We start from the raw sequence: 26925 nt of genomic DNA, 5'->3' as shown, positions 1-26925 counted from the left end.
ATCTGCAGTCTGAGTCCATCAATGTGCTTCCTTAATGAGTTACCCACTAGATTTTTAAAGTCTGTGTAGTAGTTAACATCTCGCTTCAGACTGAAACATTTCCAAAAGCCCTAAAAACTGCTGTCATTAAACTGCTTCTGAAGAAAAGCAGTTTTGATGCCACAGTACTGAACAACTATTGGCCATATCAAACCTGCCCTTTTTAAGCAAAGTTTTAGAAAAGGTTGTGTACCAACAGCTTACTGACTTTCTCCTCTCTAACAATTTACTAACTCTCTAACAAGTTACTTTGATACTTTTCAATCAGGCTTTAGGCGCCACCACATCACTGAGACAGCTCTGAACAAGGTGACAAATGATATCCGTCTGAACACAGATGCAGGCAAATTCTCATTTTTAGTTCTGCTAGACCTGAGCACTGCCTTTGACACAGTTGGCCATGTGATCTTATTACAGAGGTCAGAAAACTGAGTGGGAATGTCTGGTACCGCTCTAGAGTGGTTCGGGGCTTATCTTGAGGACAGGAAGTACTTGTTGGAATTGGTAACTGTGTCTCAGAGCAAATGGCTATGACCTGTGGTGTTCCCCAGGGGTCAATTGTGGGACCCTTATTGTTCAATCTGTACATGTCCTTTGGGCCAGCTAAGATGCAGCTGCAATGTGTCCTACCACAACTATGCAGACGAGACTCAGATCTACATGAACATGGCCCTGTTGATTTACTGTTGATTTATCACTGCATCAAACAGATCAGTGTGTGGATGCAAAACAACTTTCTTCAGCTAAACTGAGACAAAACTGAAATCATTGTCTTTGGCCCACAGAAACAAAGAGAAAGTGTTCAGTCACCTTGAGACTCTTTCTCTAAAACCTAATCATCAGGTTAGAAATCTAGAGGTAATGATGGACTCAGAACTTTAACAGCCACATTAAACCATTACCATCAACAGCTTTTTACCACCTAAAAACATTGCCAAAGTTAAGGGAATAGTGTCTAAGCCAGATTTGGAGACATGCCATGGCTGCCATGGCTTCATGCACTGTTAAGGTAATGTCATGTAAGGTAATGCCCCATCGATGTTTTGTGTCATTACTGCCACCTGGTGACCATAATATTTTATATCACTTGTATTTCAATATGTTTTGACTAATAAAGCATAGTCGACCACGAAACAGCAATAAACAATCAATTAATAATAATCAATTAATTAATTAATTTCTGAAATTAATTACACTCAACAAAAATATAAACGCAACACTTATGTTTTTGCTCCTATTGTTTATGAGATGAACTCATAGATCAAAAACTTTTTCCACATACACAATATCACCATTTCTCTCAAATATTGTTCACAAATCTGTCTAAATCTGTGATAGTGAGCACTTTTCCTTTGCTGAGTTAATCCATCCCACCTTACAGGTGTGCCATATCAAGATGCTGATTAGACACCATGATTAGTGCACAGGTGTGCCTTAGACTGCCCACAATAAACGGCCACTATAGCGAGGGATGATAATCAAACTGCGATATTCTGAGAGCCGACTGTACAGTTTGTCTTGATTTTCTCTACGTATGTTAAAGAAACTTTATGATCATTGACACTCCTACCAAACCATTTCAACTTTCCACCTATTTACCTTTTCACCTGTTTTCATTTTATCCACAAATTGGCCAAAGAATTGACTAGACAGTATTGATATTTTAACAGTTTTTTTTAAACAGTATTTATATTTTATGCGACTGACTGAAACACTTGATTCTTTGTAAAGTACAAAAATACATGGGCAATGGAGTACATAATTCTCTGACAGGAGCAGCGTTGAGTTTAAGTGGATTTCAAGGGTAACTACAGCTCAATTTAATCAGATGCATATACTTGTAGGTTCAATGATCAATGATCGTATTTGTGCATGTTGGGTCGGTTTGTGCTACTGATTGGTCATAAATGTGCAGATGGCAGGATTACGAAGAATAGAGCTGTACAAAAATCTAGCTGTGACCCAAAATTGGAACATTTTTTGGAAGTGTAATCCACACCATGTGTGGAACGATGTGATCCTCACAGAGCTCAGAATTACACCCAGGTCAAAAATCAGGGTAGTCCAAAACAGAGGAGAACCAGGTGAAATGGATGTTCCTTCAACAAAGCAACAAATTGCCAACTTCGTACAATCAAAGGAGGTGGATGTAGACATTGACACCATCGATACTTGTATCCCACTGTAGTAACAACACCACACCCGTCATAATTGTTAAGTTCAGCAACAAAGATTTCAAAAGCGCTCCGCTGAAACAGGGAAACAAGCTGAAAGCTACAAACGTCTACATGAATGAGGAAGCAGGAAAAGACACTTGGAGCATCAACAGCAAAATCTATATCAAGCTCAATGAAGGACCAGGAGAAGCAGAAGTGCTTGTTGTGAAAGATATCAACGATCTGGATGAATACTGAATACTGTAAAATCATATCACCATGACTCCAAGAAAAATGGAGGATACAACCCACAAAGAATGAACCATGTAGTTAGAAGAATTACATTCAATATCATTGATATCATGATATCATAGTTGCAAGGACTTGCGCAACAAAGTACTAGAATTGGGAACCCATGTAACTACATTCAATGACAGTCGGCAGGAGAGCAAAACCTGGGAGTGGATTCAGAAAGCAGCAGGGAAAAAAAGGAATAACTTTTTGGTGTTTCGTTTTCTTTAATTTAAAACAAACCAAAAATAAATAAATAAATAAATAAATAAATAAATACATAAATAAATATTATTATAAGTATTATTATAATGCATGTTGTACATAGGAAGTGAACATATGTATGAGCTATGGATGTGATACAAAGAGGGGCAAGGATTAAATGAGCTCTGCTGTGGAATTGTGAATTGTAATATGAAGCATTCAATGTAAACTGCATGCATGTTCGAAATAAACCATAACCATAACCATGTGTACAGTGTGCGAAAACCAGACTAATTCTGCAAGTGAGTGTTCTTAGGGATTGTTGTAAGCCACTGTATGTACAGTATTAAAAGCTAACTAAATGTTGGCAGTGGGATGTGTATGTCTGTTTGCCACCTGCCTGAAATCTAAACAGTGACAATGAATGTGCAAGCCTTGAGACAAGTTTCAATAATAAATAACATGTTTGTGCCATGAATTACAGTATGTGCTACTAAAACAAGCTTGGTCTTGACGTTGATCCTTGCAGCTCCTTGTAATGATCAATCACACTGAGTGACATCATGACCAATCAGCAGTGACATTTATTGTATCTATTCCATTCTAAACTAATGATGCATCACCAGTGCCTGAAAAGCCAGCCAACTACAGTACACACTGTGTAGGAGGAGGGACTTCAACAGCAGTGCAGCACAAATTCATTTAACCAATTTTAACAAAAAAGTTCAAATTTGTTCAATGCAGTGAACCACGTCTACCTTGTTTGGTTGTAGTGACAAAAAAAAAAAAAAAAAACATACCATGTTAAACTACAAGGACTGTTAGTGGAGTCCACCCTTAAGAGGCTTATTTAAGATTAGCAATGTGGACCCTGGCCCATAATCCTCCTGTAGCCACACCTGTACAGTAGAGTATCAAGACCCGAGACTGAACCCAAAGAGTCTCTCAACAGCTGAACTGAAGATTAGTCCCGTGGCCGGTCTGTCGATGCTCCTCCTCCTGCTTGGCCTCTCTCAGACTCAGGACAAAGAAAATGTTGAAGTACCTAAGGAAGACCAGGGCACCATTGACATCACCACTGCTATTCTGTCCACTAACAGTGGCACAGATGAGGTCCTACTGGAAGGAGACCTCCAAGGAAGGACCACTAAGCTGCCTGTGGAAAAAGCTTCCAAAGGCTTGGTGATGATTTCCTATGCCAGGGGTGTCCAAACGTTTTCCCACGCTCCCGACGCCCGCCTATGGAAAAGTCAGAAGATGTGGGGGCCATTTTGATATTTTTTTATTTTGTAAAAAGCCTAAAAAAAGACATTTATATGTCTTTGAAGACAAAACCATGTGTTATACTTGATACAGCATATTATTATTATTAGCACTTATTGTTACACCTTTTTTCTTTTTTTTTTTCTATTTCTGCTAATTTCTAGAATGTGCCGCAAGCTAATAAAAAATGAGCTGCGGACGGCAAATGGCCCCCGGGCCATAGTATGACACCTCTGTCCTATGCCATGAGCACTCAGTTCAGGAAACAAAAAAGGCCTTCTCCACCAAAGACACCATCACCCATCGATATTGACCAGAGAAAGACATGTCCAACTGGGACATTATGGGGATCAATATGAATCTGCCTACACACCCTGTATAAACATGAAATAAAGCAGTTTTAAAAACACACTGTAATACAGTGAACTGTATCACTGGGTAGAAATGCTTCTCTATTGAAAAGGCAATACCACAGATGAGGGTTTTCATATAATATTGTCATTAGGCTATAATAAGACCAATGGATTAGGATGGTACACCCATATGGACTGAATGCTGAAAAAGCATTGTGCCATCAAGGATTCCAGGTAGAAGGTACACATGCTTCCAAACTTGCATGGCCTTGATCTTAAAATGATTATTGTGTGTGTGTGTGTGTGTCTACAGTACATATTTAAAAGTCACATGCTCAAAATGACTGCTGCTTTCAGTTGATGCATAAAAATGCATTAAAAGCAGGGATACTTAATTGTCACTATAACCTTGACCGGACCCAAGAAAAACTCCCCAGAGGAATAATTAAACACTCTGCAATGCTTTCAAGCATTCGGTCCGTTCAAATGTTTTTATTTCGATTCCCAGTTTCGATGCCCACTTCGCTGACTAGGAAAAATAGTCTATAAATGACGTCTGCCTCATGCCAATGGAACTGAGGGTTTCAGGATACTAGCTGATGTTTGGTGTAAACAAAGGACCGGAACTACAGCTAGGCTGTTTACCATTTGCACAGTCTGTATCTGTTAGCAACAGTCAAGGGACCTTCTCAACTCAAACAACACACTTCCGGCCTTCAAAATAAGAGCACCCCTGTTTACTTAGTGTAAACAAAATAAGGGTATAATAAAAAAAAAAGCTTACACCAACATTGAGGCAGCAAACAAAGTATACTACTTTTCAAAAGTAAACATCTTTTGTGAAAGTGTAGTCTTGTAAAAAGAGACTTCATAACATTTATATTCTTAAGTTGGATAATTTGATATTTATATACTGGTTGAAAATAGCTCGGTAAGAAATTCGTAGTAAAGACAATAAAAAGGTCACATTAAACAACTTATGGAGAATTTCAGAAATTTAATCCAAAAATAATTCTAGTTAGCACCCTCATTTAAACTATGCAAACTTTTATGACCCTGCCTTTTAAAAGCATTGGAATCGAGAATCTTTAGGAACCGGAATCGAACGGAAAACTTGAAAAACTTTGTTAAGATACAATTAAAGACAGACTAAATTAACCTTTTCAAATATTTATTAAATATTAGTGAAACAATAACAAATTGCAATAAAAATGAAAGAGAATATGAAAACATATTTCTAGTCTGTTCAACAGTTGTTTGATTACTCTGCTTTACCCTTATCTTAAAATTAGTATCATGATCCCTGCAACTTGTGTTGCGGCTACATTTGTCCAGGTCACTTGTGTGAGTGACAGGAGCTCTGACGAGCTTGTGGAGAAGTCGTTTTGCCTCACCTGCTGGTTAAAATGTATACATCCCTAGACCCAAAATACTGTATAAGATACCCATTTTCATGTTAAACAGTTACACTGTAATTTCATGATAAACAGTTTCATTTACTGACACAAATGTATCAAATCATCACTCCAAAGGCTTAATTTCCCTTCAGTACATACTTCAGTACTTCCCAGGGCCCCGATAGTCATGTTGGTGCACGGTCCTCTTCATCGCGGTTTGCAGCATCAATTACGTTTGCATCTTGACTTTGAAAACCAAAGACAGAAGCGCCCACATAAAGTAATGGAAGCTGGAGCACAAAAATCCCGAACCCGACCACAAGACAATGCAACATATCATCAACATGGACAAAGTCAATGGCTGGCCCAAATGTTGGCTATAAATACAACAGAACCATTAGCATTCTGCACAACTGCAAACAGAGTGCCAAAAATCAATAATGTATGCAAGCATGAGAAAGTTGTCAGACAAAACAAAGTCTGCCGGCAGAGTCAGAAAGCGACAGCCTTGTTTACGCTTGCCATCCCTGAAAGCTTGCCATTGATTAATCAGTGCTTGACAGCCATGTTGACGAAGAGAGGAAAATTTGTCAAACAGGAAAGTAAAATGGTTTTAATTGGTTGAAACAAGTATTTTCATGGCTGTCTTCAAAAACAGAGGAAGGGGGAAACAAAGAGTGCATTTGTGTGAATGTGGCTGCACAACTAGTCAAGATGAATTTTAGGGTGCCAACAGCAATGACATGGCTTCACACATTGACTCCCGTTTCATCTCTCCATGCAAAGACTTGGAGCCATTAAAATGATAGATGGATACATAGTGGGATAGATTTATGATGTGCGCACTCAGAGCAGCCTCAGCAATAATGACTTGTGCTTCACACTCTTATTTACTCAGCCTTTCATACAGATGTAGGAGGTATACACAGAGACGTATGCACTTCAGTCATCAGTCGGCTGATAGAACATCTGATGCATCTTCGAAGTGTATACCGGCTTCTACAGTGAACACTCTGCACACTAGATAATACACTGCTTGGCTACGTAATGAATAGCTTCTCATTTGTTTAACAACCATATGAAAAGACGACATGAAAAAGATGTCAGATGGGTCAAATTATTGGCAAGTACTAAACTGGAAAATTACTAAAATTGGGCTCAGGACTCGGGGTGTGACTATATAACGAACTATCGCAATGCACGATGGATTATCGATACGCTCTCGCTGTGTATTGATTTTTTTTATTATTCAAATATATATATTTGAATAATGGCTATATATATAATTGAATATATATTCAAATAATGGCTTTCACCGTTCCTCCTCAGTGAGTTGAGACACCATTTTACATGCAATCCAGAAAGTGTTCCTCATCAGAGCGGCACAAAGATTGGCGAAAATTCCGTCACAGAAGAAGGAAAGTCAAACAACGGCACGATGGAGGACGCGAGCAGCTTAAAATCAAAAGTGTGGACTCACTTCGTCTTTCATCGTATGGATGGATGAAACAAAGCTGGATAAGGACTTGCAATAGGTAAGAAGTGTATTCACGAAAATACAACATACAGCTGACACGACAAACGTGCAGATGAGTCAAAGAAATAACAGCAGCTGAGGAGAAACCTTGCTTTTAAAATGGTCCAAAACACAACAACAGTATTTGCAGCTCAATACATCTCTGGTGAGTTAAAGGCTGTCCTGACAGCATATATCACTGGGTGTGCCTTGTTATACTGTCTACAAATGTAATAAGGAACCACAACAACATTAGCGTTGGCATTAGAGCAACAGGCTAAGCCAGGTGTCTACCAGTAGCTCAGGAGCTACCAATAGCTTGTCAAAGGGTCAAAAAATATTTGCTTCCACTCTTAGTCATTATGCCTCTATTAAAGGACAAATTACCACAGCTATATATATGCAATATAGCTGTACTCTGCAAAATATAAACTATGAATTTCTTTTTGTTTTTGTTTCACCCTATTGAGATATTATCGTTACGGTGAAACATCCATCCATCTTCTATGCCGCTTATCCTCACTAGGGTCGTGCGTATGCTGGAGCCTATATCAGCTGACTTCGGGCGAGAGGGGGGGTACACCCTGGACTGGTCGCCAATCAATCTGGTCAATCGCAGGGCTCATATAGAGAAACAAACATTCACACCTACAGTATGGACAATTTACCGTCGCTAATCATGCATGTTTTTGGAATGTGGGAGGAAGCTGGAGTACCTGGAGAAAGCCCACGCACGGGGAGAACATGCAAACATCACGCAGAGATGCCCAACGGAGATTTTGAATATTATCGTTAACCATGTATCGCAAATCATATCGATCTTCCATTGTTAATTCCCTTTTTTCTTGCCATTTTTGTAGGAACAAATTACTTATTGTACTTACTCCAGTATAATGTTGTTCAACTGATGTTCACGAGGGTATAGCACCACAGTGTGTTCCGAACACTGTTTTTATGGATTAGGTATTAGTTGCAACTGCCAAGGCTTGAGCAACCTCCATTTCTACAGAACAGCTTAAAATTGTTGATCCATTCTGTGGTCCCTGAAACAGGCCTTTTTGTATAAATCAGAAATACATATTATTTTTCAGTTTTGGGTAACTTTACCTTTTTTTTAACCTCTGGCACTTCAGCACTTATCTTTGTACCATTTCAAGCTATTCATTGGACTTGAACGACTTGAATATCAATAAATAACTGGAAAAATTGAATTGTGGTGTTGTAACACGTTTGACCGGTAGTGTATGTCACACACGCCAGTGACCAAGATTTTCTAAAAAAACAAAAAGGGTGTCTGAAAATATCTTATATCCGTGTCAATATGTTATTACAACTCCAATTTTCTTTTTTTTTACCGATATCCAATGATGATATCCAACGTATCAAAATTTTCCAGCACTTCAATACCGACATCAATATCAACTGATACCGATACTGGCAGCAGCTCTTCCCTCATACTAATGTCAGGTCACTTCTCTGGAATCACATTGTGCTTCTTTTACTGTGTTACAACTGGGTGCATTTCACAAATAATCAACAAAAAATTAACAAATAATTTACTGCAATACTGCAATATTCACTTTAAGTTATAGAAAAAGTGTCATATTTATTTTTAGACATTTTCTCTCAACAAAATAAGTCATTAAAGATCATGACCAATAGTCAACTAAAATAACTCTTCTCCTGTTAACAAGTAAGACAGGTTAGACTTCACAAGTAAGAATCCAACTGAATAATGCTGGCAACAACACAATTTGGAAAGCTGTAGGAATAAGGTGAAGTGCAAAGTATGAAACTCTGGACAAACGCAATCAATAAAATTATGAACTGGGCTCATTGAACACGTCTTCAGTCGCTTATTCTGCTGCATGTATGCGAAATGGGTGTGAGTGATTCTTCCTGAGGTGTGATATTAAAGGAAGACACCTTACTCACCCCTTGCAGCGCTTTACAGTCATTGCAAATTGCACATTTGAAATCCGCTAATAATGATAATAATGATAATGATAATAAGAATAAGAATAAGAATAAGAATAAGAATAAGAATGAGAATGAGAATGAGAATGAGAATGAGAATGAGAATGAGAATGAGAATGAGAATGAGAATGAGAATCAGACTGAGAATGAGATAATTCCAGACCGCGGGCATAGGCTACTGAGCTAGCAAACTTATTGCTGTGTGGCGCACGATGGCATCACTCGAGCGCCAATGTCATTATCGCCAGAAAAAACTGATACCATTATCGGCTGCTAATATCAGCTGGCCAATATTATTGTACATCCATAATTACAACATTATTTCACATAAAATGGCAAATTTGTCCTTGCAATATTTTGTCATATGTATGGTACAATGATAATATGGTGCTTCACTTTTCCTTCATCCATCCATCATTTTTCCATGCCGCTTCTCCTCATGAGGGTCGCGGGGGCATGCTGGAGTCTATCTCAGCTGACTTCAGGCAAAAGGAGGCATACACCCTGGACTGGTCGCCAGCCAATGGCAGGGCACATATAGACAAACAACCATTCACACTCACATTCATACCTATGGACAATTTAGAGTCTCCAATTAACCTAACATGCATGTTTTTGGAATGTGGGAGGAAACCGGAGTACCCGGAGAAAACCCACACACGGGGAGAACATGCAAACTCCACACAGAAATGCTCAAGGGAGAATCAAACCCAGGTCTTCCCCATCTCCAGACTGTGACTATGTGGCCAACATGCTAACTACTAGACCACCGTGCGGCCACTTTTCTTTAAGTTTGGGCAAAGATCAAACAACAAAGATCCTTACCTTGGGCCCCTGTGGTGATTCTGGAAGAGTTGCTTGACTGTAATTCCGACCTGCAAAATACATGCATGAAAAAAAAAAATATCTGAGGAACAATCAAAGAATCATAAGCAACGTAAAATTAAATCCTTGTAGATTCTGTTTTGTGTGGTGTGCTGGACCTCTGACATGTGACATTTCACGGTTTGAATTAGTTTGAATCGTAAATCTTGTCTCACTTGCTACTTAGTTATAACAAGTGGAAGAGTAAGTGTAAAAATTAATTCATGAACAATAATCATCATTTTGGTGCTTTTTTATGTGACGAGAAGAAGTGAAAATTAACTAAAATGAATTGGATGTCCATCATCAAGGACATCAAAACTTACTTATTGGTAATGTGAGTTGTATGTTGGAATAAAGCTGTCAGTCGTATGAAAGGAAAGTCATTTTTGTTGTACATGAAATACAAAATAGCTGCTACTGATTTGGGATTGGTTTTAAATAAGTTTGCACTGATTGCAGAACAAAACACTGAATCAAAATTAGTAGCAAATCTATCCGCACTGATTTGGATTTACTGTAGGTATGATGGTGCATTTAAATGGTTCCTGAGGTACGTATGTGCTTTGTCGCCATGGTAATTCCAAAATGAAAGCTATGGCTGCATCTCTTTGTCCTTCCTACTCAACGTCGCGCTCTGTGCTGGAGCTGGACTGGTCTTTGGGAAATTGTTTGGTCCGCCTGGGGTTTCTCACTGTAGCTCCCATCTGTTCAGACAGCACGCACACATTTGCCCCTGCATTCCCTCGTCTTCTTCTAACTAGACATTTTGGATTTTACGCCTCAAAAAATCCATTTGATTTTGACGTTACTTTTCTTTTTCATGCAGTGTTTTTTACTGTATTTCTCTGAACATATCTGATTTTGTTCTCGTTTTCAGCTTCAGCTTAACTTTTCCCCAAGCTTCGTCAAGTAACTTTTGTCATGGAAATTGCAATTTTTTTCTTGGAATGTTTTTTTTTTTAAATATTCCTTTTTTTTCGACAACATTTTGATTTTATTCTCATGGTATTTAAACTTTATTCTTGTATTGTTAACATATATTTTTTCTTTGGTAGCACTGAAATTACTTTTCACTGAAATTCATTTTCTTTGGTGGCGCTCAACTAGAGCAGACGTTCAATCAATCAAGACTTTTCAAAAAGTGCCTCGATTTAAAGAAAGGCATAGATCCATTTTGTTGCTCTCCTCTAAACACATGCCTGGATCATTTTAAGAGGTTCTTCTGAGCACACTCCAGCAAATAGACTTTGCCAATAGGCCGTTCTGAAGGCCCTGGCCATCACTGTTCTTTTTTCTCCCACAGTAAGTTAACAGTTTCATTAACGGACCCAATCAGTGAGCATAAGGCTAGGACCCACTCACATTCTTCTGTCATTGGAATTGAGCGGCTGTGTGTAGTGTTTACTACGTTCTTAATCTTTTCACTGCCAGACATCAAGCAAATATGGTAAGCAGTTTGGAGGGGGGGGGGCTTCAGTAAGAAATGCAAACAGTGGCACATAATTTATCTTCAGCTGTGTGCAGGATGTAGAATATGTAATCAGGACTTTAGAGCTCAGGAGTTATTTTTAGAGAAAAATGATGTTTAACTGGGAATATGCGCCTCGGTTTGAGAAATCCAGCAGCGTTGATTGACATCCTGCACAAATACTAAGATCGTTGAACCACAGACGTACATCGCAAAGTTATCATTTCAGACTGGTATATTTCCAAATAAAACAAAAATAGCTAAAGTAGTACCAATTTTCAAAACTGAAGACATCAATTCACAAAGTACTGACCAGTTTCTTCATTGTCACAATTTCCTAAAATCATCAAAAAGCTATTTAGAAAAGGTTAGATGCATTTATAAATATTAATGAATTATTAACGGATAGCAATTATGGATACAGAGAACATTTCAACTTCCATGCCACTAATTGAAATAATTGAGGAAATTACCAGCGCTATAGACCGTAGAGAGTGCACAGTTGCAGTATTTATGCATTTAACAACAGCATTTGATAAAATGAATCACAATATCTTAATTAACAAACTAGAAAGGTATGGAATCAGAGGGTTAGTTTTGAACTGGGTAAAAAGCTACTTAGCAAACAGGAAGCAATATGTGAAGATAGGAGAACACGCATCTGCAAGCTTTAATACATCATGCAGCGTACCCCAAGGGTCGATACTGGGGCCAAAACTGTTGAACCTATACTTAAATGCTATCTTTAAAGTCACAAAAGACCTGAAGCTTGTATTATTTGCAGATGACACAACAACGATCTGTTCTGGAGAGAGTACACAAGAGATAGTAAAAAAAAAAAAAAAAAAAACACAGATGAAAGGACTATACTAAAAAGATTATCCCTGAACTTGAATAAAAGTAAAATAATGCAATTTGGTAATAGCAGAAAGGATACCTATGTGCAAATTGACAAAGTGAGTGAAAATACATTTCTAGGTGTTATAAAAGATGACAAAATGAGTTGGAAATTCCACATTAAAAATATACAACAAAGTGTCAAAAAATACATTTTAATTTGTTCTGGACCAACTCTCTATTGTTCTCTAGTTTTAGCATATCTGACTTATTTTGCGGCGATATGGGGAAATAACTATAAAAACAGACTTCACTCACTAACTGTACTACAAAAAAGATCAATTAGGATCATTGATAATGCCGCTTGTAGAGAACATACTAACCCACATTCCTAAAATAACAACTATTAAAATTTGTTGACCTGGTAAACCTTCAAACAGCTAAAATCATGCATATAGCAAAAAATTCTTCTCATCAGAGAGGGGAAATATGAACTTATGAAATAATTTGACTTAAAATACTTCCATGCGAGAACAACGCTAAAAACCTTCAGCATATCAGTATGTGGAATCAAATTATGGAACGGATTGAGAGAATAACTCAAACTGCACTAAAATGACCCATTTCAAAACACAGCACAAGCAGTGGGTGTTTACAGAATATAAGGAAGAAGAATCGTGAACCACAGAGAAATACTGTGCTACACCACATGGCGACTGCACTTTATGCAATTTACTGCAGTTTGTCCATACAGACTTACAAACCTCAACTTCAGTGCTACGCATTGTCATATTGCTTTATCATTTTCTCGTGTTATTCAGAACTGGTAAAGGAAACACGTTGAATGGGAAATCAACAAATGCATCAGCAATTGATGTGAAATGTATGAGCACTTTTGAAATGTATTAGCAATTTGATTTGAAACAAAGAGCGGGTAGGACTGAATAAGCTATGCTTCTTCCTACTACTTTTGGACATGGGAAATTGTGATATGTGATGTATACTGATGTGAAACAATGCGAGAAAATAAAATAAATGGTAAAATAAATCATCATCATCATCATACAAGGTCGAGCTCCATGATCACACACCTGTTTGCTTCCTTAAAACACTGTTTTGCGAATAGATTGCAGCATCATGAGAGATTATTCAATTAAATGAGATATCACAAGTCTTCCTGCACTAAGGCTACAAACTAGCTAAACCACCACTGCATCAAGTTTATTGGAATAATTTACAGATCGAGTGAGAAAATACTAACAGATCAACAAATAAACAGAGAAAACTGGATGATAATACTGTATTGAGTACTTTTTGGAATTAGGTAGCGTTCCGCCGAAGGATAAAGGAGCTGCAATGGCTGACACTACAGGGTGATGAAAATGGCCATGTTGTCATCAAATTTAGCATTTAGTAAATAATTCATTATTTCTGTTGCCTAAATAGTTTTTAGAATTTCTTTGGCTTATGTAAAACCACACCTGTGCAATACTCATGCTATTTAATCAGCATCTTGATATACCGCACCTGTGATGTGGATGAATTATGATTGATGAATGTTCATGAACACAGATTTAGACAGATATGTGAACAATATTTGAGAGAAATAGGCCTTTTGTGGACATGTTTTACATCTTAGAGTTCAGCTCATGAAAAATAGGAGCAAAAACAAAAGTGCTGCATTTATTTTTTTTTTGTTGAGTGTATATAATATCTCCACAGTCCTTTTTTTGTATTCTTTTTTTTAACAATATCATCTGGCCCTCACAGTGTCTGCTGATATTGGCCCTTGGACAAATGTACTGTAATTGAGGACCCGTGATTTAGAGTGTTTTAAATGTTTTGACTTCACTGAAAGATGTTGTTCCTCATAATATATTTAAACGTAAAATCAAATAAATATAATATACAAATACAACGTTTTAAATGCACTATTAATAAGGGCGATGCTTAGGTTACTAACGAGTTCTGCTCCTAGACTGACGGATGATGTGTAAATTGGAAGTTATACCAAAATTCATTCCTAAAGTCACTCTCTTTGTACACAGAATGCATGAAGGACATTTGGAATACAGTAATAAAAAGATTGAATACAAAAATTAAATGAAGCCGTAATAAAAAGAGAACAACTCCTTACTTTTATCCCTGTGGTTGTCTCACAGCCCTTTCTACCTTCTGAAAATATTGTCTCAGGCTAGTCTGGAAGGATAACCACCTCTTTTCTTCTCAGATCTCCTTGTAACAGTACACAGAATCCATGACCCCACTAGCAATCATTAGCATTCAATCATCGCTATGCTTCATGATGGCTGGGAGGGTCGGGCATTTGGGACCAAAAGAGTAGCCAATATCGTTGGGTGTTTCTCCTCTCTCTGAGCTTTTAATGATGTTGATTTTTGCTTCAATGGTGATGGCTTTCCTTTTTTTGGCACACTGCCGCTTGGGAGAGAACTAATGAGCAATGTGTGGCTGTGCAGGCATACACTATATTCTTCAACCCAGCAAGAGCAACACAATGCACTCTTGTGCTGCGCGTGACACTTATTCTTCCGCCGGCATGCACTATAGCTCTCAAGAATGTCTCGTGCTTACGGACCAAAATTAAAAATTAAGTTTTTAATGAATGGGAGCACAGCCGCAACAACGAAACGTCAAAACACGGAATGTTGTAAACCAAGGACCATCTGTCCTTTATTTCTTATACATTTTACATTTTGACTGTATATTTCTTGGATTTGTCAATTTATTGCTAAAAAAATGAAAATTGTTAGCTTAACCCATTGACTGCCAGCCATGTTCAAAGCAGAGAACTCCATACTGCTTTTTGTATTTGGGCATTTTCGCTGAACTTTCAAGACCCACAGAATATTGACTTTTAGGACTACATAAACATTGATACTATCTAAAGAAGCTTTAGACTCTCTTCTTTCATCAGAAAAAAAAAGTTTGCTTCTAGCCTTTTTGGGTCTTTAGATATTGGCGGTAGAACATAGGGTAGTTTCAGCAAAAACATCTGACTAAAAAAACAGAGAAAACAAGATAATTTGCAGAGAAGCTAATTCAAGCAGAGTGCCGGCGGGGTTTGCTGGATGTGGGGATGAATCCCTGCTGATGACCGATCCAGACGGCAGCCACTCGTTAGAAGATTCAGGGTCGGGTTCTGAGTCACCCGACTCTGAACTACTTTGGATGTCAGGCTCCGGTGTCACGCCACCTGGCTCAGCAACGCTAACCACTAGTTTGTTGCTTCGGCTGCCATTGTCAACTGCATTTGTGTCCACGTCGCCTACATCACCCACGTCACCTCTATCTTTCCAGATCGTGTCACTACTAAAGGAAGATCCACCGACGTGACAAGTTCTGTGACAGTGTTAGCTGCCTGTATTTTTAGTCTCCACTCGATTTCTGCACGTGTTTCACCATTTTCCTCTCTCAACCTACAATCCGTCTTCTTCATAGACAATCTGTTTCTGCCGGTTGGAGGAAAAGAGAACTGTTGCTCCCTACTGGGACAGAAATACATTGCCTACAAGTCAGAAATTCACACACAAGATGAATAAGACTTTGATCTGTAGCTCCCGCGAAAAAAAGCAAAAGAGGTCAATAGACGTCTTTCGCAGTCAACGTTACTTTTTGAAAAGCTGTCAATAGACGTCTTTGGCATTGAAAGAGTTAATATTACAACTTTATCCTTTCAAATTCAGACATGTTTTCATAGTGTTGTGACTTTTTTTTGTAATATATGTACTTGATTGCTCAGAAATGTATGGCTTATTGCAAAAACATACTGTAAAATTACTACTGTTCTTGTAATAGTTCAACTTTATTTCTCATACAATTTTGACTATAGTTTTTGGTTTTAAAGTAAAGTTAGAGTGTTTTATTGGAATGATGGAATTTAGAACTTATAAATTAGAACTTAAAACAAAATACCTGCACAGTTCTCAAAGCTTTTATGATGAAAACTGCTTGACCCGATTCTCATTTCTATTACATGCAATGGGGAAAAGTGATTCTAAATCCAAGAAGGTTTAGCCAACAAGTCATGTCTGACCTTACAGCCAACTCAATAATCCATTTTTCTAATAACACTTTCAAAATCAGTAGTTTGACACTATACACTGGTGGCACAAACACTCCTCTTTATTAGTCTGCAGACATTTGTAAGTAAACCGAGTATCTTCACTATACTGTATAACATTTTACTACTGCTGTTCTTTTGGAAGTTTTCACTAATGTCTACTGGAGGTGATGTGATATTTACTTTGGGGAGGTGAGGAGGAGGCTCTTCCCTGACCTGACCCATCCCCCAGCCTTGTTCTCAGAGACATCTTTGGGCTTGATGACATCTTATCCACACTGGATGACAGCCGGAATTTTATGATATCCTAAGGGGTAAATGGTTTAATATAAATTTAAATAACATCCTTAGACAAAATGTAAGACATATGATGTGAATCTCGGGGGGAACAACTGAACTCACCTGTGTCTTTGCTTTCTTGGACATGTGCTTTGCTTCATCCTTACTTGTTACCTGAGGGTTCCCTGAAGGTGGTGCAGGGCTCTCAATCTGGGTTGTACTGTAGACCATGACTCCAAGAGGGTTTGGCTGCGCACCGCCTTGCAGGACCAGCTGTGTCTCTTCCCCCTTCCAGTCCGTCGCCTCCTGGAATGGACACAACATTGCCCAACGGAGGCACTGCAGGAAAGCTGCCCGGGATGTTGACGTAGCCGACAGCTGTGTGACGGAGAAAAAAAAAAAAACACAAGACCACATGAGAGAGGTGTCAGACACTGAAATCAATAAAGTCGCTTCATCTAGAGATCCAATACAAGAGTGTTATCATTGTTTATTTATGTTTTTATTACGCTTGTAGTTATACAGAGGTGTAGAACTGTACTGCATTATACTGAAAGCTGTTTCTGATCATCTTTTACAGTAATTACTAGACTGAAAAAAAAAACATGCCTGAAATCATTCATCATGTTGTTACTAATTGATGTTAAATTTATGAGTAACACCCCCAAATGAAACTCGGCAGCCGCGTCCGCTATTGTCAAATACAGTTTTGTTAAATACCTCAAACCTGTGTGTGGCTGTATATCTTTTACGTTGTTTTGCGCGAGAGGAAAGACGTGATGATGCAAGTGCACAATCAAAGAGGTCACTTTTCAAGCAGTTTTAAGCCATAAAATGGCTTAAAACTGGCTTAAAAATGGCTTAAGTGGCAAAAATGCATTTGATAAGAGCTTGCATGGATCATTGGCTTTGCATTTGAATTTGCATGTATTAATATGCTCGACAGCAAGAAGGAAGTGAGAGTGTAGAGTGCAGAAGGTTATGCATTATAGGGACATTTTTACGCACGCACATGCGCACACGCATGCGCACACACAGTTTAGTTCCAAATATGAAAATTATAAATAGCTCATGGTGTTATATTTGTAAATACTTATTTTGATGTAAAACAACCAATGTTTGTGTTGATTATGTTGTGGTGCTGTTTAGATATTTGAGCTGTCACAAAAGCAAACTATTTGTGTCACGGTGAAAGTTGTGCTTAAAATGTATCTTTTCACAAAAAAAACTTTTTTTCTCCCTTTTTTTTGTTGGAAACTGATATTTTCCTGAAACTTACCTATGTTCTTACTGCTGATTGCTAAAGAACGGAAAGAGGTAGAAACAAACTTTTTTTTTTGATGAAAGACAAGTATAATCTTTCTTTTGGTAGGTTCCATGTTTATACAGTATAATCATAGAACACAATATTCTGTGTCTTGAAAAATCAACCAAAATCGTCTAAAATGGTTGATACCGAAGGGGTTGAATTTTGAAAAACGTCTGGGATTGACTCCTCCCTGAGCTACCACCTTATCGTGGTGGAGGAGTTTGCGTGTCCCGATGATCCTAGGAGCTAAGTTGTCAGGGGTTTCTATGCCCCTGGTAGGGTCACCCACGACAAACAGGTCGCAGGTTGAAGGATCAGACAAAGAGTAGCTCAATAGACCTCTATGATGACAAAAAACATTGGACCACATTTTCCCTTGCCCGGACGCGGGTCACCGGGCCCCCCTCTGGAGCCAGGCCTGGAGGAGGGGCACGATGGCGAGCGTCTAGTGGCCGGGCCTACGCCCATGGGGCCCGGCCGGGCACAGCCCGAAGAGACGACATGGGTCACCCCTCCAATGAGCTCACGGGAGGGGCCAAAGGGGTCAGGTGCAGAGTGAGCTGGGTGACAGCGGAAGGCGGGGACCTTGACGGTCCAATCCTCAGCTACAGAAACTAGCTCTAGGGACATGGAACGTCACCTCTCTGGTAGGGAAAGAGCCTGAACTGGTGCATGAGGTTGAAAAGTTCAGGCTAGATATAGTCGGACTCACCTCAACGCACAGCAATGGCTCTGAAACCAGTCCTCTTGAGAGGGGTTGGACCTTGTTCCACTCTGGTGTTGCCAGCAGTGAGAGGCGACGGGCAGGGGTGGCAATTCTTGTTGCGCCCCGGCTTGTGGCCGGCATGTTGGAGTTTAACCCGGTCAACGAGAGGGTAGTTTCCTTCCGCCTTCAAGTGGGGGGACGGGTCCTGACTGTTGTTTGTGCTTATGCACCAAACAGCAGTTCATAATACCCACCTTTTTTGGAATCTCTAGAGGAAGTACTGGAGAGTTCTCCCTCAGGCGATTCCCTTGTTCTGCTGGGGGACTTCAATGCTCATGTTGGCAGCGACAGTGAGACCTGGAGAGGCGTGATTGGGAGGAACAGCCCCCCTGATCTGAACCCGAGTGGTGCTTTGTTATTGGACTTCTGTGCTCGTCACAGATTGTCGATAACAAACACAATGTTCAAGCATAAGGGTGTCCACAGGTGCACTTGGCACCAGGACACCGTAGGCCGCACTTCCATGATTGACTTTGGGGTCGTATCATCGGACTTGTGGCCATATGTTTTGGACACTCGGGTGAAGAGAGGGGCGGAGCTGTCAACTGATCACCACCTGGTGGTAAGTTGGCTCCGATGGTGGGGGAGGATGCCGGTCAGACCTGGCAGGCCCAAACGTATTGTGAGGGTCTGCTGGGAACGACTGGCAGAGTCCCCTGTCAGAGGGAGTTTCAACTCCCACCTCTGGGAGAGCTTCGACCATGTTCTGAGGGAGGTGGCGGACATTGAGTCTGAATGGGCCATGTTCCGTACCTCTATTGTCGAGGCAGCTGATCGGAGCTGTGGCCGTAAGGTGGTTGGTGCTTGTCGTGGCGGTAATCCCAGAACCCGTTGGTGGACACCAGTGGTGAGGGATGCCGTCAAGATGAAGAAGAAGTCCTATCGGGCCTTTTTGGCTCATGGGACTCCGGAAGCAGCTGACAGGTATCGGCAGGCCAAGCGGTCTGCAGCTCTGGCAGTCGCTGAGGCAAAAACTCGGACATGGGAGGAGTTCGGAGAAGCCATGGAGAATGACTTCCGGACGGCTTCGAAGTGATTCTGGACCAGCATTTGGCATCTCAGGAGGGGGAAGCAGTTCACAGTCAACACCGTGTATGGTGGGGATGGTGTGATGCTGACCTCGACTCAGGATGTTGCGAATCGGTGGAAAGAATACTTCGAAGACCTCCTCAATCCCACCGACAGGTCTTCCTATGAGGAAGCAGAGCGTGGGGACTCCACGGTGGGCTCTCCTATCTCTGGGGCTGAGGTTGCTGAGGTTGTCAAAAAGCTCCTTGGTGGCAGGGCCCCGGGGGTGGATGAGATCCGCCCGCATTTCCTTAAGGCCATGGATGCTGTAGGCATGTCTTGGTTGACACGACTCTGCAGCATCGCGTGGACATCGGGGGCAGTACCTCAGGATTGGCAGACCGGGGTGGTGGTTCCCCTTTTTAAGAAGGGGGACTGGAGGGTGTGTTCCAACTATCGTGGAATCACACTCCTCAGCCTCCCTGGTAAGGTCTATTAAGGGGTTCTGCAGAGGAGGATCCGCCGGATAGTTGAATCTCGGATTCAGGAGGAGCAGTGTGGTTTTCATCCTGGTCGTGGAACTGTGGACCAGCTCTACACTCTCAGCAGGGTCCTTGAGGGTGCATGGGAGTTTGCCCAACCAGTCTACATGTGCTTTGTGGACTTGGAAAAGGCATTTGACCGTGTTCCTCGAGGAATTTTGTGGGGAGTACTCCGGGAGTATGGGGTATCGGACCAGCTAATTCAAGCTGTTCGTTCCCTGTATGACCGGTGTCAGAGTTTGGTTCGCATTGCCGGCAGTAAGTCGGACCCGTTTCCAGTGAGGGTTGGACTCCGCCAGGGCTGCCCTTTGTCACCAATTCTGTTAATTATTTTTTTTTTTATTTTTATGGACAGAATTTCTAGGCGCAGCCAGGGCGTTGAGGGGTTCCGGTTTGGTGGCTGCAGGATTGAGTCTCTGCTTTTTGCAGATGATGTGGTCCTGCTGGCTTCATCAAGCCGTAAACTTCAACTTTCACTGGATCGGTTCGCAGCCAAGTGCGAAGCGGCCGGGATGAGAATCAGCACCTCCAAGTCCGAGTCCATGGTTCTTGCCCGGAAAAGGGTGGAATGCCATCTCCAGGTCGGGGATGAGATCCTGCCCCAAGTTGAGGAAGTACCTTGGGGTCTTATTCATGAGTGAGGGAAGGATGGAACGCGAGATCGATAAGCGAATTGGTGCGGCGTCTGCAGTGATGCAGACTCTACATCGGTCTGTTGTGGTGAAGAGAGAGCTAAGCCAAAAGGCAAAGCTCTCAATTTACTGGTCGATCTACGTTCCTACCCTCACCTGTGGTCATGAGCTTTGGGTAATGACCGAAAGGACAAGATTGCGGGTACAAGCGGCTGAAATGAGTTTTCTCCGTAGGGTGGCTGGGCTCTCCCTTAGAGATAAGGTGAGAAGCACTGTCATCCGGGAGAGACTCGGAGTAGAACCGCTGTTCCTCCGCATTGAGAGGAGCCAGATGAGGTGACTTGGGCATCTGGTCAGGATGCCTCCCGGACGCCTCCCTGGGGAGGTGTTCAGGACAAGCCCGACCGGTAGAAGGCTTCGGGGAAGACCCAGGACACGTTGGAGAGACTATGTGTCCCAACTGGCCTGGGAACGCCTCGGGATCCGCCGGGAGGAGCTGGACGAAGTGGCCGGGGAGAGGAAAATCTGGGCCTCCCTGCTTAGGCTGTTGCCCACGCAACCCGATCTCGGAAAATGGATGGATGGATGGTCTGGGATTGAATGAGTTAATTTTAATTCATGAATTGCAGTCGGCTGCATGGTGGCCTAGTGGTTGCATGCGGACCACAAAGTCAGGAGATCTGGAAGCTCTAGGTTCGAATGTCTGGAGTTTACATGTTCTCCCCATGCGTGCATGGGTGGGTTTTCTCCGGCTTCCTCCCATATTCCAAAAACATACATGTTACGTTAATTGGGGACTCACAATTTTCCATAGGTGTGAATGTGAGTGTGAATGTTTGCTTGTCTATATGTGCCCTGCGATTGGCTGGCGCCCAAAGTCAGCTGGAATAAACTCCAGCATACCCTCGCGACCCTACTGAAGACAAGCGGCATAGAAAATGGATGGATGGATGAATTGCAGTCTCGTACAACCTGTACAAAAAAGAACAACAAGGTGGAAAGATTCTGGTCTACATGAAAACTCAACAGATTCCTACCAAAAAAACAGATTAAAACGATTTACGCGGTTATGTGTATAAACGTGTTGTTCTTTAAGAAAAATGATATGAATGATATTTACGGGGGTTATGAAATAAACACTATTCACACCAAATGCTGAGGTACCACAAATGACAACTATATGAAACAGATGTAGAAGCAGGCCCATGTAACAATGCCCCACCTAAAAACAAAGTGTGCTCTAAACATATTCTGTATGTACCAACTTTGGGGCGTCAGACGTCAGACGTTTGATGGAATAATATCTAATAATAATGATGTCATCTCGACAAAGATACGTGAAGTTGCTGTTTATCTTGTGTTCTGGATGGTGTGGTAAAATGTGAAAGTCAAAGAAAAGAGTATCTTCTATGGAGATTTTTATTCTGATGTGCACCAACATTTATGGGCACTTGCTATGCACATGTGCCACCTATTCATTCACAGTGTTTCATGGAAATTAGCTGTGTAGTTTTCGCATAATCCTGTGTCCTGCTAAAATGTAAAAACAAACAACAACACTTGCTTTTGCACTTGGTGAAATTAACTACCATTTGATGTATAGCCCCGAAGTATAAGATTTGTCTTTTTCAGTCTTTTATTCTGGGTCTAGAAATGTATTCATTCAAACCAACAGGTGGCACCAAACAACTCCTCCCCAAGCGAGTCAGATTTTCTTTGATTTAGAAAATGCAGCATGTCAAGGGTTTGCGTGGGAGGTGGTACAACGCTGTGTCTGCAGTTGTTGATATGCATCAACATATCATTTTGACAATTTAGCAGTTAATAAAAAGCCTCTAACCTCAAAAATCTACTGCCTTGCTGGAGCAATACCTTCAGTAAGGACGTATGTGGATTTCCACAACCCTTGGTAGTCTGGCAATGGAAAAGTGTGAAGTATAAATATATATTTTTTTTGTATTGTGTTTACAAGCACAGGTGACAATTCTCTAAACTGTTATTGAGAACCCTCTGTACTGTGGAGGGCACCTAAAGTCCAACCCATCGCACCTCCATATAAAAAATCTTTAAAAAGTCAAAACAAAAGGCCTTTAAAGCTTTAAATCCTCCACAGGGGACTGACTGCAGGCTATCGCTGAATCGATTAATAAGCTAGTCAGCTTCATACGAGTGTAATCAATCACAGGTGGGCCGGTGCGGAATACACAAGGAGCCTGAAAGTGCACATTGTTCAGAACCAAGTGCAGCCCATAATGGTTCACTCAATACTTACAATTCCTCTGAGCATATTTCTTTACAAGAAAACCATAATCCCATGGTATAGGTCATCGGTCACATAAAACAACAACTGTATTTTAAATGTTACGCCTACAGTAGTGCTGATGCGGATGTCAGAAACAATACATTTCTAATTTAACTCCCTAGAAAGAAATAGAAGTGAGTAGTCAAGTCTTCCCCATGAGCAAAAAAAAAAAAAAGTTGACCATTTTTGGTCAGTTCTGGCCTCTCTCATCTCTACAAAATTGGTTACTTTGCATCTTACCCCCTTTTACACATCTGATTTGCTCAAAAGTGAAGAGATAACACCAGCTTTCAGTGTAAGAACGGTTAAACAAGCTGATGAGAAGCACTCAATTTTGTCAAAACAGTTTTCAGCAGGCGTGCTGCCAAAGGAAAATAGGAGACGACCCCAAATTTGAATTTCCCTGACTTACGAATATGCCTTATTTAACAAATTATTACAAGCAACTGTTTTTGTTTAATACCTACAGCGCATAAGTCAATATTCAAAAATAAAATTATCTTTTTTCCCCAAAATATACCATTACCCAAATGTAAGATAGCATTTTTCCCTATAAACCAGTCATGGTAAGAAACGACTTCTTTATGACACTAATATTACGATCATGTGAAGCTAGGAGAATATACACATTGTTACATTTCTCTACTATTTCTCCCCAACAAAGTAAAAATGTTTTTAATGACAGGCACAACAAAAAACGCACACCAATGACTGAAATACTCCATCAATGCTGCCCTAAATGTGGGATGTCTTAGAATTGTTGTTATCAGGTAATACCTGAACAGGTGGCTGAACATTGTCAGTAGAGCCAACATTTTCATCAGTGTAGCTGCCACCGTGTTCCTCACAAATATTGCGCAAAATATAGCATGTAACCATGACACTGCTCAAACTTTGCAGTCATTTATTTTTAGGAGACACCATCTTCCTTTCAGCCTTCCAAACGGCATCTCCACAACAGATCATGCACAGCTGAGACTGTAATTATACGTTGTTTGTTGTGGGGTCAAACTTCCTGTGTCAGAGCAGGGCTTCATCAGCCAACTTGGCAAGGAGTATGCCAGGTCTCCAATCAGGTAATGTCCTAAAGTCTGAGATGCAACTGTCCATCGCTGAGCAGACCCACCAAGCTTGATTGTTGCAGCACTCTGGAATTGTGCACACACCCAAGATATCCAACACAAACGTCTCAGCATTGTCCTTTTCCGTTTACAAACAGCAATTACGGGAATATGACTACCATCAATGGCGCTCACATATGTGGTGCTCCCCAGCGACTGTTAAAAAATGTGGGCATTTCTACCAACTTGGTAGCATCTGCCTGAAAAGGAAGCAATACACTAGTGGCTATTATTGCAGACGTCCCGCAAGCAGTTGAACACACTTCATTGGCCGACTTCAAACAGATGGCTTATGGTACTGTCTTCTGTCCTGTAGCAAGCTTCCGAAGAGCAACAATCACTTGTTTTTCAGCGGGGATGCTGTGTCCCTTCTCACTATTGCCTGCAACTCGACATTTTTGCTGGTCACTTGCCTTAGGACGACAATGTATGCTAACACTAAAGTTGCTCAGAGACTTGAGAGTACTATGTGCGGAGCAGACTGCGCGAAATGTCTGCAGTCATCAGAGCATGCCCTGTCGCATTGTTTCCTTTGAAATTTCTGTGAAACACTACATTTCCCACAATCATTGTGCATAGTTTTTATTCTGTCATGGCGTCCTACGCTGACGACAAGGAAGAAGGGATGCTCTGCCTACTAGCTTTGCAAAGCAGTGGAATAATGTAAAGCCATTAAATTCCAATAAAGAAAATGAAGAGAGACGTATTGATGCTGAAAAGCATTTTCTATACTATTGAATGTCATCAGAAAAAAAAATTGTGATCAAGTTCAGCGCTGAGCCCCACTACGTCTGCACTATAGGAGTCACTGCTCACCAGTCAATGTTGCACAGAGGACGGCTGCATATAGTAAAATTTTAGCTAGTAGTGGGCAGATACCAGGGGGAAAAAAGAAAAAAAAAAAGAAAATCGGCCTGTATCAAAAACTTCTGATATTGGCACTCCGATACAAGCAGTCGATTCCAGACTAAGCCTTCTATCCAGCAGTGATCACAACAACAGCATGTGCAAACATGTTAAAAGTAGCAAAGAGTAGGAATGAATATCAGCTGTGTTGGCAGTATTTTTCCATTAAAGTTTGAAAAAGACGTTGCAGCTGAATGCAAAACTTTACATGCACACACAGAACCAGGGAAGTTGAATACGACCAACCTCATAGCACATTTGAAGCATCAGCCAATGAGAAACTCTCACAAAAAGTCAGCTATAACAGTAAAGAGCCAGCCCCTGTCGTGGCGAGTAATGCCGGGTTTAAACACGTATTTCAACACCTCGAACCTCGCTATATTATAGCTAGCTGCCACTACATTGTTGATAAAAACGATTCCCTGCCTATTGTTCTCTGTTTGAGTAATATCACTTGAGCAAGCCTTTTCTGATATTTCCACACTACAAAACCAGTAATTCAAGATTCAAGATGAGTTTTATTGTCATATGCACAGTAAAACAGCAGTTATACTATGCAATGAAATTCTTATTCTGTTCATTCTCCCAAGAAAAGAAAGAAAACACAAGAAAGAATAAGAACATGAGAAACATAAATACCAACGAATTAAGCAACAACAACAGAAGAGACATTAATACAAAAAAATAAATAAATAAACAAATAAATAAATAAATAATAAAGTGCTATGAGTGTGTGAGTGTGTTGTGTGTGGCATGTTCGCGTGCTTCGTTGAGAAGCCTGATGGCCTGTGGGTAAAAGCTGTTTGCCAGCCTTGTGGTCATTTTCTCTTGTGGGAAAGCTTAAATGCTGGTAATAAAGGTATGTAGGATTTGTGCTGATATCGGATCGATATGGGTATAAGACGATATTCAAGGCCACAATATCAGCACTTACACAACTTAAAGGCAACATTAATTGCTTTTTATTTCCTGCAGTGAGTGAGTAAAGATCTGTTTGGGGTGAGAGAAAAAAAAACAAAACAACAACATATGCTGCAGAAAATCAGTTTTTCGAGGGAGTAAGAGATACCTCAGTCACATAATGTTATCTCAGGGAGGCTCACTGTGCCACAATTTGACAACACCTGCTTTAGAGCCTTAAGTCTATGATCCAGGGTCTGCATGGCAACTCCAGACATGCTAGTTAGAGTACTGTCACCATGATTGTGAAGCTGTTGTTATTTTTTTTTTCCTTTTTAATAAGGCTTTTCAGAGCTTCACACAAATTAAGTCGAGGAGAACGCAGATCGATATTCAATTCTTCTGGAGAGGTTGTGTGTTTCAGACCATAATTTGACCTCCCAAGTAGCATAACCCACATCTCATTTATTCAATTGTAACTTGAGAAATATATAGCAGCCATAAAAACAGATAGCAATGAAGCACCCGGTTGTTCAATACCTTAGTCTGAAATGAATAACTGAAATAACTGAATGCAATGAAACAGTGTATTTGCAATGTCAGTATTTTGCTAAGTGATCCAATTAGAAAACTTTATGGCACAGGCAGAAAAAGACAGTGTGGAGGGAAAAAAGAGCATAAGGAAATGGATCTCACCCACGTTTTGAACAT

The 26925-nt window shown here is 40.5% G+C and overlaps 1 protein-coding gene across 12 annotated transcripts in view; it reads right to left on the bottom strand.

Moving 5' to 3' along the window:
- LOC129170635 (nephrocystin-4-like) overlaps positions 1 to 26925 on the bottom strand; it is a 270848-nt gene that overhangs the window by 116229 nt on the left and 127694 nt on the right. For all 12 annotated transcript variants that reach the window (XR_008566724.1, XR_008566725.1, XM_054758947.1 and 9 more), the window contains 3 exons: positions 16852 to 17106; positions 16633 to 16756; positions 10022 to 10071 (listed from right to left, as the gene is read on the bottom strand). Coding sequence is in view for 10 of the 12 variants with exons in the window: in XM_054758947.1 (XP_054614922.1) it covers positions 10022 to 10071; positions 16633 to 16756; positions 16852 to 17106 (429 nt within the window). In the remaining 2 variants the exon portion in view is untranslated. The remainder of the gene's footprint in view (positions 1 to 10021; positions 10072 to 16632; positions 16757 to 16851; positions 17107 to 26925) is intronic.

The sequence above is a fragment of the Dunckerocampus dactyliophorus genome, chromosome 1 (assembly GCF_027744805.1).
Source record: "Dunckerocampus dactyliophorus isolate RoL2022-P2 chromosome 1, RoL_Ddac_1.1, whole genome shotgun sequence".
NCBI lineage: Eukaryota > Metazoa > Chordata > Actinopteri > Syngnathiformes > Syngnathidae > Dunckerocampus > Dunckerocampus dactyliophorus.
Note: the sequence above shows the minus strand (reverse complement) of the source record. Positions and strands in the feature narration are given on the sequence as shown.